The 15979-nt window shown below is 46.7% G+C and overlaps 1 protein-coding gene across 11 annotated transcripts in view; it reads right to left on the bottom strand.

Annotated features, from left to right (window-relative positions):
• Septin11 (septin 11) overlaps window positions 1–1136 on the bottom strand; it is a 124440-nt gene extending 123304 nt beyond the window's left edge. For all 11 annotated transcript variants that reach the window (XR_005877834.1, XR_005877832.1, XR_005877833.1 and 8 more), the window contains exon 1: window positions 965–1136. Coding sequence is in view for 8 of the 11 variants with exons in the window: in XM_040747434.1 (XP_040603368.1) it covers window positions 965–991 (27 nt within the window). In the remaining 3 variants the exon portion in view is untranslated. The remainder of the gene's footprint in view (window positions 1–964) is intronic.
• Window positions 1137–15979: the final 14843 nt, after the last annotated feature.

Below are 15979 nucleotides of genomic sequence, written 5' to 3'. Positions count from 1 at the left end.
AGAGAAAAAAGGACTCCGCCTTTCCCACTGGTCTTGGCTCCTTTCAATAAAAAGGAAGGGAGGGCCACCGCCACCGCCCCTTCCCTCCTTTACACCCGAGGCTGGGGAACAAACCCTGAACTACATCCTCAAAGTCCCACTCGCCCTGGAGCTGCAAATCCAGAGTCGAATACTCCAAAAGGCGCGGCCCGTGGCGTGTACCCGGGCCGAGAGTCGGGACAGGAGCATCCGCTCCCAGCCTTCGGGTGCTGGGACACTCCTCCTCCAGACACCCACCCTCCCTTCCTTCCTCTTCCTCGAGCCCCGCATTCAATACCGCCGCCCCCGGCCTGCCAGCCGCAGAGTATTTCAGGACTTCCACCCACCCCGAAAGAGAGCCCTTTGAAAACTTTGTGTCTAGGGCTTTGTCCACATCCTGGGCAGGGCCGGATCACCCGGGTGGGCGCCTGAGGGTGTCCGGAATTTCACAAGACACCGGGGGTAAACCACCACGGAAATCCCACCCCTTGGACCCGACAGCGCTTCAGCTCCCAATTCCCATGCCCCTATCGCCCCCGGGGCGCGGGAGAACCGCGAGGAAACCCTCCGAAGCGGGCGCCTTCCTCCCACGGTCAGCAGCCGAGCGGTGTGCGCGGGGAGAGGGAGGTAGCTGGGGAAAGCAGCGGCTCAAGCTAGTCCTTTAAAGGGAGCCTCGCAGAGGGGTCCTTTTTCTCCCGCATCCCCGAAATAGGGGCGCGCCTAGGAGATCCACTGTTGCATCAGGTAGGCTCCGAGCCTGCCGGCTCCCCAACCTCCCCTCCGCCCCAGACGCGCGCCCAAATGCATGCACACACCCACAGTCCCAGCAGCCACCACCCAGAGACCCCTCCTGGTCCCCGCAAGTCTCCACCCGCACGCGGCCCAAAGCGGAGCCCACCGGCGCCCCGGGATCAGCGCGCTGGGGAAGCGAGGCCCCAGCACTTACACTCGGTCTCCCTACAGCCACGGCCATCGCGACTGCGGCTCCGGCTGCGCCCCGCTGCTCTCGGCCGACACTAGCTGCTGCTGGCGCCCGGGTCCCCGATGGCCTCCCCCGCGCCTCCCTCGCGGCTGCGCTCTGCTCGCGCCTAGCTCCCGCGCGCCTCCAGCCGCATCTGCTCGCCCGCGCCGCCCCGCCCGCTTTATTCCAGCAACATGGCCTCCCGCCTGGACGCGACCATTAGCTGCCCCGGGACGGGGGTGCAGGGAGCGCCCCGGCCCCATTCAAGCCACCGAACGCCGTGGGCAAACCATGATCCTGATCAGTAGGTAGGCTAAGACCCTCTAGAGTCAGCCACCTTCCCTCCTGTGACTTTCTTCTGTGCCACTAAGGTATCCCGAGCCTGGGCGCTCCCTGCCTCCCCACCCCCGCTGCAGCACGTGCTGGAGTCCGCGTAAAAGCCTAGGCGCGGAGGTCCCAACCCCAGGCTGCCACGCGCTGCGCGGAGCCGGCACCTGGAGCTGCCATGGGGTGGGGCAGGGACAGGGACAGGGAGCAGGGGCTGCATCTCGAGGAAAGTTGCCCTGGTGACACGCCCCACCTGGAGGAACCCGCTTAAAGGGTAATCCACTAGGGCAGAGCGCGTCCCACGAGGAAAGAATTGCTGGTCTGCGGGGCTTCCCTTCAGAAAGGAGACTAAGCCAGCTGCTGGGAGCCGTCGCTGTGTGGTGCAGCCAGGCTGGGGACCACTTTTGGAGAGGAAGAAGCTGTAGTAGTTGGTTCCGTGGACGACCCAACCACCAGCTGCTGGAGACAGGAGAAAAACTCCAGTGCCCGCTGGGGAATTTAGGTCGTTGCGGGCTTGCTCCAGAGCGTTTTCCACGGTATCACCGAAGAGGTCAGCCCACGTCACTAGAACCCCGGAGGCAGACCCGATGACCCAGGGGCCGGAGGCGTGCATGCTCGACTCTGGCTGCGGGGTGTGGGGCTAAGGCGAAGGCGCGAAGCGGGTGACAAGTGGGTGCGACTCGAGGATGCAAGGGACTGGGTAGTTCCTCCACCATCGGGAAGGATTTTTCCAACAGATGTGGGAGCATTAGTGTCTGGGTGGCAGGCGAAATTGTGAGGTTCTTGTGCATGCATCTGATTTAGGCTAACAATGAGGGGTGCCACGCACCGTAGATTCCCACGGGGGAATCTATGACCAGAAGAGGATAACTACTTGATTGACTTGAGGAAACCAGGTGGATTGAAGCCCGGGGAAAGAGGCACCGAAGGGCTGTATTTAGCCCACGTGAATGTGCCCTCAAGGGAAACCAGTTCTATTAAGAAACTGGAGCATCTCAGAGCCTGACCTGAGACTTCAAACATCCAAGTTTCTGGGAGCCTTAAATAGTACCTCTCTCCTGGCCCACCCACAGTGGGCCGCAGGATTCGGACGCCCTGCCCAGCCTTTGGCTGAGGATGAGTGGCCCTACAGCGCTGGTTCACCAGTGGCTGATCTGATGCGGGGCTGTTCGGGTAGGTGGGTGAGGAACCAGAAGCCTCCGGGGTGAATCCCACCCTTGGCGGTGGAAGCTAGAGAAGAGGGCGATGAAGGAAGAGTGAGGGGCTGTGACATAATGCACTAAGTTGTGTTTTGATCACTTTCTGTTCTAGAGGCATCAAGTCTTTTGAGAATGGGGACCTCACTTATGCCAGACACACAGTAGGCAAAGCCTTGTCAGGGTTGTAAGATATCACGTGGGCGGGTGCTGCGCAAGAGCGCTCAAAAACGAAGAATTCCTTTCCTCTGTGACTCTGAGCCAATGCCTTCTTGCTCCTTGGTTGAGAGGGGATGGGGGGGGGCGGGATAAAAGGATAATGTATAATTTCTTGTACAAATTTAAAATTAAAAATGGAGGCTAGTGCTATAACTTCAGATGACAACAAGCAAGGACTGAGACTTACTGGCACCCAGTCATTGTTGCAGATGAACTAGGCAATTGAGAGGTTGTCGCAGTAATAATACATATGAACTCGCTGTAAGAGTGCGTCTTTGTCTGCTGGCTTCTAGCACACAACGTACATACATGCACAGGACTATCCTCAGAGCCAAACAACTGCCATCTTGAGACATTCACCTGTACCTGTTGGCAAAAGATGATCCCAGCTGTGCTTGTTGGGTGCTTGGGTCCCCTCCCAGCTGTGCAGTGAGGCTCCTCACTGAGTATGCAGCCACTCGCTCCCAAGTTTTCCATGTTCCTCTGCCTTAACTGCACTTGGCCTTCAGGAGGGACTAGAGTGAATAGGCAGGGAAGATTGGGAGGAAGGGGGTCCATCTATTGGAAAGCCCTCATGCTTGCTGGGTGACGTCAGTTTTCAATATGGCCTCTAGGAAGGAGGGAGCACCTCCCCTCCGGTAAGTGACCCCTCACCCACCTGTGCACTAGGGAATCCTAACAACTCATTGGTTCCCAGAGTGAACTTTGGTAGAATGGTGCCTCAGTTTGTCTCTGGACCTCAGGAGGAAGAGGTGGATGTTGCTAGTGTCTCCGCCTTTAAAGGAACTTTAGCAACATTGCAATACTCAATAAGGTTGGGTGGACAATAAATACTTACATAGTCTATAAATGTTGAGTCGCATTTGGATGGAGAAGGAGCCAGGGACTAAGCCTATGAACAGTCATGACTGCCATGGGCAGTAATTAGTACTTAATCCTGGGGCAGTGAAGAACGCAAGGGGCTAGTAAGCATAGAAGTGATTTCAGATTTTCATTCTAGAAAAGATATATGCTGAATATTTGACATCGTTATTCATGCAGGACCGATCCCCATTTTTAGTGGGACCCCTGATTATTTGGAGATATTTCCAAGAGAATGTTACACCTTGGTAGAAAGTAAATGTCTCTTAGAAAAGATTCCTGAAGATAAAGCACTTGGCAGACCCTTCATCCCATCTCCTTAGAGCCTTCAAGAGATCACCTGATCTGAGCTTGGTGAGCAGACACTGTTAATTTTGAATCAGGAGTTAAGAGACATGAAGAAAGAACTTATGCATTCTGAAGTTTATTCTTATTTTTTAAGTAAGTTATCTAGGTTGTTTCTGTAGCTCTCCACTTTCTTTTTAAAAACCTAATGTAAGAGCACTTTGACAACAGTATAAGAAAGGTACATTAAGAAAACACAAAACCTAATAAGAAACAATACAGATACAATGAGAAAGACACAAAGAAAATACAAAGTAAAGTGGGAAACAGCCTGGGCTATGTAACCAGTTCCAAGATACACAGGACTACATAGTGAGACCCTGTCAAAAAAGGAAAAGAGAAAGAGTTAGAAACCATCACTACATTCCATTTAGAGAGTAAAGCAAGAGATTCTGGACTCCTGCAATGTTATGTTAAGATGTTCAATAAAACGTTTTTAATGCATGCAAATTAGAGAGGAAAACTTAAAACAATTGTTATTCAAAGACGACATGAACTTATATAGAGGATATCTTAAGAATATTAAAAACTAATAAATGTGCTCAGCAAGGATGATAGGATACATATCAATACTCAAAAATCAATTGTGTTTGTACACATTTGCCATGGACAATATGAAAATAAAATTTAGAAGACACTTTCATTTATATTCACAGCAAAATGAATAAAGAACTTAGAAGAATGATTTTAAAGATATGCAAAAATATTTCTGGAAACAAATTTTAATGAAATACTGGGACTTGAACCCTGGAACTTGCAGAGGGTTTGCCAAGTACGAACTCCATAATGAGATAAATCCCAGCCCCACCCCAATTTTTGAATCCAAATAAATGGAAAACTATTCATGTATATGAATCAGAAAACATGAGGTGGCAAACTCTCCACACTGATTTATAGATTCAGCATAGTCCCTTTCAGCAACTCAACTCACCTGTTGGTAAAAATTGATAATTCAATTCCCCGATTCCTGTGGAAGTTCAGAGACCCAAAACAGCCACAAGTTCCAGGCTCACACTCCCGGGTTTCAAAGTTAACCACAAAGTAGGAGCCAGAGTAGCACAGATACAAGATAGATGCATTAGTAATGGGATAGAGTTAAGATGCAAAAATAGATCCCTGTCAGCTGTCAACTAGTTTTTCAACAAGGGTGGTGAGACCATTCAATGGGGAAAGTGTAAACTTCTAAGCAAATGGAAATGCGAGGAGAAACAGAAACTAGGTAACTGCTCACATCCGTTAGGACAGCTATAATAAGTCAAAGGCCACTGGGCATGGTGGTGGAGGCCTTTAATCCCAGGACTCAGGAAACAGAAGCAGTGAGTTCGAGGCCAGCCTGGTCTACATAGGGAGTTCCAGAACAGCCAGGTCTCAAAAAAATCAAACAAAAGCCCCTCAAGCTCTGATAATTGAGTGGTGGTGAAGACTGAGAAGCCCCAGAAGCCCCATAGACTGCTGACATTGCATCCACGGTGAAAGGCAGCTTGACAGTTAAGCACAATTATGCTATGACCTAGTAATGTCACTTCTGGGTAGATATCCAAGAGAAATGAAAACACATCCACACAGCAGTGGGTACAATGACATTCACAGGGTTCTACACTATAGCCAAACAGTGGAGATAACCCTGTCAACTGATGAACAGATAATATATGATATATCCATACAGTAGAGTATTTATTTTTCCATAAAGGGGGTAAGTACTGATACATGGTACATGAATGGGTCTTTCCAACATTATGCTATGTGAAAGGGGAAAATCTCAAAAGGGCATTCATGGAATGACTCCACTTATATGTCTGAGTCTAGAGACAGACGGCTCATTGTTAGGGAAGAGGAGGCTCAAGAGACAACTAAGAGGAACAGGGTTTGTTTCTGAGGTGATAGTATGCTGGAACTCATTTTGATGCATGAAGTGACCACTACCCAGCTCTCCAGCCACAGTATGTTTGGTCTTTTAAGTTTTAGTCATCCCTTGGATGGCTTTAATTTGCATTTCCCTTATCCCTGATGATATTCAGCATCTACTTGTCAACCAGACACTTTCTTGGATGGTATATTCCTTGTTTCTGGTTATGTTTGGAGTTTTTTGTTTGGTTGACTGGTTGGTTTTGTTTGGTTGTTTGAGACAATGTTCCACTGGATAGCCTTGGCTAATCTACAACTCACTAATCAGATCAGATTGGCATTGAACTTGTGAAATTATTCCTTCCCCTGACTCCAGTGCTGACATGTAATCATGTGCTACTATGATGGCTCTCCTGCAGGTTTTTAAATTGGGTTTCCTCTTGTTTTGCACTCAATACAGTGGCTGCACCTTAACCTACTACTGTCCCAACCAGAAATTGCATCTCCACAGCTACCAGCAGCAGTTCGGCCAAACGGGCAGCAGCCAGGTGGGAATTCTGTTCCCTCAGGCACTGGCTCTAACACAGCTACTAAAAGAAACTTTGTCTAAGTCTCTTGTCCCTCTATAGGACTCAGGATTCAAAGGTTGAGGTGAAATCCTGCTAGCTCAGAGTGGCTGGAAAGCAAGTAGCTAACCGTCTCTCCTTGCTCCCATCTCCTGGAAACATGGCTGTTCTTTTGCTCAGCTCCCACTTAAGAACCCTCACTCACTTAGTTCCTCCCTACCACTTCCTCTCAGCTAGTTGCCGACAGATCCTCCTGACCTCAGGTTAATTTAATCAAATGTAACACGCTTTTGCATGGTTAACAAAAGCAGTAGAAACAAATGTAACAAACCTTCAGACAGCTAATAATATTCCACAACAGTTTCCTGTTAGCTTGGAGAATCATCATAGATGCTGGATAGAAGCTCTCTAACAGGTTTGCCATTTACAAAATACTCTGGCCAAGACATGGCATTTCCTTTTCTTAATAGTAAAATGCAGAGGTTTTTATGTGATTTTTTTTCTTTTATGGATTATGTTTGGGTTTTGGTTCTGTAGTCAAGAGTCTTTGCCACATTTATTGGTATTTTCTAGAACTTTCATCATTTTTAGGATTTTTATGTTGTTTGGTTATCATTGTTTATTTGTTGAGGCTAGCCTAGGACTCAAAAACCTCGGGCCTCCACCTACTGTCTGCTATGGTTACAGGTGGGTACCACCATGCCTGCTGTGTTTCTTGTTAAGTTTTAAGTCTAGGGCTGGAGGGATCCACTCAGTAGATACAGGCACTTGCTGCTAAGTCTGCCAACTGGAGTTTGTTGCTCAGCACTTGTGAAGGAAGAGGACCAATTCCTGCAGGTTGATTTCTGATGTCTTCATGTATGCTGTAGTGCCTGGGGGAGGGGGCACGTATGTGCATGCACACACACACACATACACACTCATGTACACACACATGTGCTCTTGTGCAAAATAAATGTAAAAAATAAGTTATTTTCTAGTTATTCTGTGTATACTATGAGGTAAGAATCAAGGGGGTTATAACATTTTCATTTCTTTGATCATCATATGCAGGAAAGCCCCCCCAGCCCCTGTCCCTCTTCTCCCACCACTGAACTCCTTTTGTGCCGAAAGTCACTAGTAGAGGTGAGGGACATAGCCCAGTGCCTGGCTTGCAGCTCAGGCGTGAGGACTGGAGTGTGAATCACTGGCCTTGCTCTACTGACCTGTCCACTTTCCATCTTGTCAAGACCACTGTACCTTAATCGCGGTGGCTGTCAGTGCTGAACACAGGAAAAATGAATTCTCCAACTCCATAATCTCCTTTCTAAATTATTTTGGCTACCTTAATTCCCTTGCCTTTCCATGTACATTTTTTTTGTTTTTTGTTGTTGTTGTTGTTGTTTGTTTGTTTGTTTGTTTTTTGAGACAGGGTTTCTTTGTGGCTTAGGAGGCTGTCCTGGAACTAGCTCTTGTAGACTAGGCTGGTCTCGAACTCACAGAGATCTGCCTGCCTCTGCCTCCCGAGTGCTGGGATTAAAGGCATATACCACCAACGCCCAGCTGAGAAGGCAAAATTTTAAAACTTCTTTGCATTCTTTTTGAAGATGAGAATTATCCAACCTCATAGGAAGTTTCCTGTATTGTGTGGGTGTGTGCTACTCTTAGCGAGTGTGCTTTAAAACGGATTCTCGTAAAGAATTGCACTGTGACAAAGCAGCACACTCCCTGGGGTCTAATGACAGCCCGATGACCACTGTCCCTGGGGACTGATGACACAGCCTGCTGATCACTGTCCTTGGCAGCCAACCCGGGAGCTGGGTCAGTGACCCTTACCTCTGTCATCTCTCACTCCTCAAGAATTCCTCTTTTGGGCCGGGTGTTGGTGGCGCATGCCTTTACTCCCAGCACTCAGGAGGCAGAGGCAGGTGGATCTCTGTGAGTTGGAGATCAGCCTGGTCTACTGAGCGAGTTCGGGACATTCTCCAAAACAATACAGAGAAACCCTGTCTTGGGAAAAAAAAAAAGAATTCCTCTTTTACTGGACCCAGTAGTCGTATGATTACTTTTTATGGGCCTAGAAACTTTGCATAGCTAATCTCTATGAATACTAAATATTGCTTCTAACTTAAGATAATCATACATATCTGTACATTTGGACAGCAGTCACTTGACTCTCACCTTCGTCTCTTCATTATGATAAGTCACTGTTCTGGCATCATCACTGTCACCAGATGATGAGCTCCAATGCATGGGGCCACTGTAATCTTCTCTTTCTTATCCAGAGCCTGTTCCTCTGAGTGAGTGGTGTAAAATCTCTTCTATTCAGTTCACTCGTAATTCTGGCTCTTTCGTCTACCAATACCTGTGGATTATGTTCATATTATGTTAATTTTCCAAATTCATTTTCTTTTTTTTAAGGTTTATTTATTATGTGCACAGTATTCTGCCTGCATGTATGCCTGCAGGCCAGAAGAGGGCACGGAATCTCATTACGGGTGGTTGTGAGCCACCATGTAGGTGCTGGGAATTGAACTCAGGACCCTCTGGAAGAGCAGACAGTGCTCTTAACCGCTGAGCCATCTCTCCAGCCCTCCAAATTGATTTACTTTTGCTATTCATTCTACCCCCCAATCTTAGATTCCTGTGAATATCAATATCCCCTCTTCTCTTTCCTTTCCATCAGTCTTGCCTGGGCCAGCAAAGGTAGATACTGACTGGTCAGTGTGAGGGATGTTGACAGACGGTGCCTCATAGCATTATCTCCATACCCTGTAATCCCAGGACTTGGGAGACAGAAACTGAATCATCAGGAGTTCAAGACCAGCATAGGCTACATGAAATAAGAGGGAGGAGGACTAACATGGGGCCTGATGTATACCTATAATCCCAGCATGTAGAAGGTTGAGTGAGTCAGGAGGTTATATTGTGAGTTCAAAACCAGCCTATGTAGTGAAATCCTGTCTCAAAACCATAGTAACAATAGTAATGGTTTGCTTGGAATTTCTACTTGCTGATTTCATTGGAAGCCTGAATGAGGAGGAATGTCTAGATCAAGTTGGCCTATGAGCCTGCCTGTGGGGGATCTGTCTTGATTGTCTTGATTGTTCAGACAGGGGGTCCTGAACCATATAAGGATGCAAGAAGCGAGCAGCATCATGCATTTCCCTGTGCTCTTGCCCGTGGGTGTGAGATGATAGTTGCTTGAGTGACTTCCCCTCAATAAGGGACTGTCACCTGGAATCATAAGCCAAATAAATCCTTTGGGACAGAGTATTTGCCACCACAACAAAATGCACCTAGGACAATGGGGAGGGGAGGAGCTAAAGACTCAAACCACAGGCTAGGAGGAAAAAGTATCGGAACCACTTGTAAAACCAAAATCAGTGATCAGAATATGTGAGCATGATGCTACATGCTGGGCCAAATGCACATGACGTGAAGGTCGGTATCAGTAGTCTTGGAAATGGAAAATTAGAAAGACTAGCCATATCAGTTGTTTCTGAGAATGCACGTGGCACTATTATTGATGAGAATATAAAGTATACCACCAGGCTTTGGAACACAGATTGCAACTTCTTATAAAGTTAAAAATACACTTCCATATGACTCAACAATTACACTCAAGGGTAATTATATAAGAGAAAGAAAAGCATGTTTCTGAAAAAAAAAGGCCATCAAAATGACAGCTCTATTCATAATAGTGTTCATAATAGCCAAACAATGGAAACATCTGGAATTCCTCAATGGGTAGGGGATAAACAAGTTGTGTGGGTAAACCCAGCCAAACGCAGCAATGAGACTCAACTATGGATTTCTGTAAAATGTGGCTAAATCTCAAAATATAGAGTATGATCCTGCTTATATGGCATTTTAAGAAACGCAAAAGTGATCCACAGTAGCGGAAAGCAAACAGTGGTGGCCCTGGCTCTTGGGTAGAGGACTGAGCTGGCAAGGGCCCCCAGCCAGCTCCCTGAAAACGTGCTGGGCCAGCGTGGTGGTGAGTATGTGATGAATGAACCCAGCAAACACGTGCATCTTAAAAACAGGTGTGGAATATTATATACAAATTGTACGAAATAAAAAATTTAGGTAAAACTGGTTTTGATTTTGTTTTTGTTTTTGTTTGCTTGCTTGCTTTACTGGTGTTTGGTTTGTTTGCTTGGAGTGGGGGAGGTTTCATGTACACCAGGCTGGTCTAAAATTTCCTCTATTTTGAGGGAATGACCCGAGCCTCCTGTTTCCGCCTCCCAAATGCTGAGATCACAAGTGTGTGTCATCGCGCCCAGATGCCTGGGTGCAAGGCAAGCACTCTTCCCACTAAGCTGCACCCCAGCCCTAGTGTTGTTTTGTTCTATCAAAAACCCTAGGAGGAGTTATCTTTCTTTAGAAATCACGGACCATCAAATTTTGTTTGTATTTCTTGAAAGAAAAGACAAGAGGGGAGGGAGTATCTCATGATGTAACCTAAGTTGCATTCAAACTCAGAATTCCTGCCTCAGCCTCCTGAATGCTGAATTATGAATATGTGCCCCCACACCTGGCCTAACTTGGTTCTTGCCGAACACACATCCAGTAATGTGTGCATGTATGTATATGTATAGAATAGATATTATAAACGAGCATACGTATAAAATGCACATAGTGGCATCCATTGTTATTGCTGCTGGTTATATGGCTTATCTTGGGATCTCTTTCTTTCTGATGCCACTGCCAGGGGCCAGCCAGGGCTACTCCACTGTCAAGCCCTAGTCCCATTGCAAACCAAAACCCTCTCTAGCTCCCCTTGGCCCAACCAAAGTTGCTGGGGCTAAAATAATATAATAGTAATAAGACTACCAGTAGTGTGGTACATAAGACAAATGGACAGGATGCATAATTAGAACATAAACCAACTCTGACTTAAAAACGCATGTTCTAATATCATTTATTAATCATTTAATAATATGTCCTCTTGGGATCCATGTAAGATGCTGTGTACCCTTGCTGTCCTTCCTGTACAAAAGGGATGGGAGGAATCTCTATAGAGTGCTGTCCGTTAAGACACACAGGAAGTTGGGAATAACCCTTGCCTTGGTGAAGCATGCACAGGCAGATATGAGGCAAGCAAGATACAGACACTTCAGGTGTCTCAGCTATCTCCATTTCACCCAAAGGCACTTGGAAAACTGACCATTTTCTCCAAGTAGTGGGGGGAGGGGCTCTGATGGGCTAAGTATGATTCTGTTCACTTGATAGTGACTTGTTCAGGGATGGCTGTGTGACCTAGTTCTATCCAGTAAAATGAGAAGAGAGGGCTTGCTATATGCCTCTGGGATGTGCTTTCACACCACGATAGAGTCCAAGGAAATCGCGTTCTTCTCTCTTCTGTGGGATCCAAGCAAGGACACATGAAGCCTTGTAGAATAAAAGCTTTCTTTCTGCTTCACATGAAACGAGCCAGCCTTAGACTGGAGCCACACAATCGAGAGTAGAAGAGAAAAGAGAATTGGCCCCTGCATGATACTGTCAGTTTCCAAACCAACAAAACTAATGCCCCTTCCTTTAATAACAGAATGAGTACAGTCACCAGCCACTCAAGCCAAGGCTAGGCTTCAAGTTTCTACTATTTGCAGCTAAAACCCATTAAAGCAGAAGAGTTTTTACATGCCCTTTGGTGTGTGGGGGCGCGTGGGTGTAAGAGTGTGTGTGTGTGTGTGTGTGTGTGTGTGTGTGTGTGTGTGTGTGTGTGTAGGTCAGAGGACAAGGTTCAGGAGTAAGTTTTCTTCTGTCACCTTGTTGAGGCAGGGTCTCTGCATTTTGCAGCATATTCCAGTTTAGCTGACCAGTGAGCTTAACGATGATTTTCTCGTTTCCACTTCTCATCTCTTTAGGAGTTCTGGGATGATAGATGTGCCTACTGCAACCAGCTTTTTATGTGACTTCTGGGGATTAAGGTCAGGTTATCAGGATTGCACTGCAAATGCTTTCATCCAATGCATCATCTCCCCAGCCCTATTTTTCTTTTACAGTTATATGAATGTATGCGAGTGGCTGGGTGGCTGGAGATAGAAGATGGATGGACGATGAATGGATGGATGGACAGACAGATAGATATTGGAAGTGTGTACTGTGTTTAAGGTAAGGAAAACAAAGACTATTCAGGGAAAATTTGCCTTTAATCTTTAAAAAATAATCCTAGCAGATGTGGTTTCTAAAGAGACAGACTAGGCCATCTGCATTCCTATTTGTTATCCTTACAGAGTTAACATAGCTTCACATACGCAGAGCTGGCTTTTATGTAGTTCAAAGTGATTAAATGTCAGCAAATACACAATACAAAGAACTAAGCAGGGGCCACTGTGGGGAATGGAGGAAGCCCTGAGTTTGTGAGGTCCTGGTGAATGTGTGTGGTTGACATGGGCCCAGAAGGAAATAGCAAAGCCTTCCTCCTGGGGTGAAATTCAGAGAAGACAGAAAATCCTTTCTCAGGGTCCAAATGTGGGTATCGATAGATAGTGTGTGCAGAAAATGTCCACGTCAGCTTTCTCCCCTCAGATCTTTACAGCCTGAAGAGCGTTCCCTTCAGAGACTGCTCCTACTGAGATTAGCTAAGCCTGTGTCCTTGATCCAGCTGTATATAATAACCCTGCCTCCTCATTTATCTGTGCGCAAGAACCCTGCCTTCTTATTCAGCTGTATACAGTAACTCTGCCTCCTTGTTTATCTCCCCATACTAACCCCACCCCTCCTTCAGCTGCGTGCAATACCTCTCCTCTCTCTTCAGCTGTGTATGAGAAACACTGCAATCACATGGTGCTGCTCTCTCAGAGCGCCCAGCGCACCTGAGCCCACTGCATCCGACTGTCTGAGTGTCTTATTGTTGCCTTCTCCTCATTCCCTCCCTGCTCTGAGTCAGGCCAAGTCCCTGGGGTCATGCAAGAACTCCGTAGTCAACGTAACCATCTATCTCTTCCCTGGCAGGGTCTGGGACAGCCAGGCCACTGAGGAACTTTTTTCCTTTGGGCTTTCTCCATGTACTGTTTGCATAACTTCTGTCCTAGGTCACAGGGAATTGACAAATGTAAGAGTCAGATGTTCAGATCATTATACCTCACCAGTGTCCCGTTGCTTATCAAGTCAGCTCTAGTCTGTATAGAAGGTGTGGGTACCAGGAGGGAAGATGCCCTCGGCACCATCTTGACTAGCATAGAGAGCCATTGGTGTTCCCATTTCACAGATGGGAAACATCATGGCACCAATGAGAAAGTGGTAGGGTGACAGGAAATGATGCACTTTGACTATTAAGTCCTGCCCTAAAACTATGCCTCCTCCTCTAGTGTGGCAGCATACGGTTGATCATGGCTTTGAATTGTAATGTTACTGTTAAATCAATATTTGAATTTTTGACTACCCATGTGTAGTGGTTATTTTTACTTGTCAGCCTGACACAACTTAAAATCACCTGGGGAGAGCCTCGGTGAGAAATTATCTACATTGAGTTGGTCTAAGGGCATGTCTCTAGGGGATTGTCTTATTACATTAACTAGAGCGGGAAGACTATCCCACTGTGAGTGGCAGCATTCCCTAGGCAGGGATCCTGAGCTGTGTAACGTGGAACTAAGCACGAGCACGAAGCAGTAAGCCAGCATGCACGAATTCTCTTTGCTCCGCACTGTGGATGTAACAAGAGTGATGTGACCAGATGTTCTAAGTGCTTCCTGCCTTGACTCCTCTGCTGTGATGGACTGTCACTTGGAACTATGACTTAAAATAAACCCTGTCTCCCCCAAGTTGCTTTTGTAACAGAAATGGAACTAGGACACCAAAGTGTTGGCTCCCACTTCCCACCACTTACTTTAAGAGTTGGGACCCAGTGGGCGTGGTCTGGGATTAGGAGGCTATAGGACCATGGTCCCTTCCTCCTGACCTTTCTTTTGCTCCACCTCGTGTCCCTGTCACAATATGCTGCCTCACCACAAGCCTAAAGGCAATGGATCCAGACAACCCTGGCCTGAAACCTCTAAGACTGTAGGAATTCCTTATGAGTTGATTATGTCGGGTTTTGGTTACAGTGGTGCAAGGTGCTTAGCACAAACACTGTGTGTATGTTAGACATCCATTACATAGTGACGCTGAAGGCCACAGACAGCAACAATCTGCAAAGGGCATTCACAGTGGGTCAGTGTGGCTGCGTTGGCTAGTAGGAAGCATGGCTAACACGGGCTAACATGGCATGTATTTATGTTATGCCCATTACATATTATAGTTTCAGCAAAAGAAAATTGTACAAAAAAGAATAATTAAAAGCACTAGACAAGTGACTGACTGAATCACATGGGCCTTCAAAGACAGGAGTGGGGAAATGATCTGAGGTTTGACTCGCCAATCCTTTTTAGAGTTAATCCCACAACAGATTCCCAAATCTGACCAGATCAAATACCTTCCCTCCTCCTCCCTCCCCTCCTCTCCTTCCTTCTCCCTCCCCTCCCCCTCTTCCTCCTCCCTCTGGTTTTTCTTTCATCGTTCTTCCCAATTAGATAAAATACCCCAACCAGAAATGGCCTAAATTTAAGTGTGTAGTGAACTCCATCTTTGTTTACAACAGCAGGGTTTATATTGCTCCTAGGTTTAAATTTGATTTTATTTAAATAAATTGCATATGTATGCAATGTTAAAAAATTCCACACTTATTTATCTGTGAATCTTTATTTTAAACTAAAAGAAAAGCACATACAAATAAGTGTCTATTTTCCAAGACAGTGACAGTGAATATTTTTATAGTATTATGATGATACTAAAAATAGCACTTTTTTTTTTTACATAACAGAGTTTCTCTGTGTAGCTCTAGCAGTCCTGGAACTCAGATGACCTTGAACTTATAGCAAGCCACCTGCCTCTGCCTCCCGAGTATTGGCATTAAAGGCGTGCACCTCCACTGCCTGGTGCACTTTAATATATTACTTTCATGTTGCTAAAACTCTTGCAAGAACACTGCTTTTAGTTTTTAAAAGGTTTAGTCTGAATGGAAGACTGACTCATAAATGTAGGGGAGGGGGCAGGATTGGGTATAGTGGAAGCCTTTAGAAGTGCAGGGCCCACCACTACAGGGGGCTAGTAGGGACATATTTGATGCAGTTCCATTCAAGATGAGCACTGTTCTACTGCTGTGAAGAGACACCATGACCAAGGCAGCTCTTTAGGAAGGCAGCGTTTACCTGGGGCCTGCTTACAGTTCAGAGGTTCGGTCCATTATCGCCGTGGCAGGGAACAGGGCAGCAGGCCTGGCAGCCGTGGTTCTGGAGAAGTGGACAGCTACATCCTCATCCACAGGCTGAGAGAAAGAAAAAGAAACACACTGGGCTGGGTGTGGGCTTTTGAGAACCTCAAACCCCACTCCCAGAGGCACACCTCCTCCAAAGGGCCACACCCCCCAATTCTTCTAATTCTATCAAAACTCCTACTCCCTGGTGACTAAACCTTCAGATATATGAGCCTATGGGGCCATTCTTATTCAAACTGCCATGCTTGACTAATGAGCCACTCCTTTGAAATGGGATTCCTCTGTCAGTCAGCCAGGGAACATAAACCTGGCCTCTGTGCCTTGGGCTTCCAAAGGCATCCCACTCACCTGTCTGAGCCTAGACTGGGGAAGGTGTGAGACGGAGTATCTATCCACCAGA

Source organism: Mesocricetus auratus, unplaced genomic scaffold (assembly GCF_017639785.1).
Source record: "Mesocricetus auratus isolate SY011 unplaced genomic scaffold, BCM_Maur_2.0 Super-Scaffold_100006, whole genome shotgun sequence".
Taxonomy (NCBI): Eukaryota; Metazoa; Chordata; class Mammalia; order Rodentia; family Cricetidae; genus Mesocricetus; species Mesocricetus auratus.
Note: the sequence above shows the minus strand (reverse complement) of the source record. Positions and strands in the feature narration are given on the sequence as shown.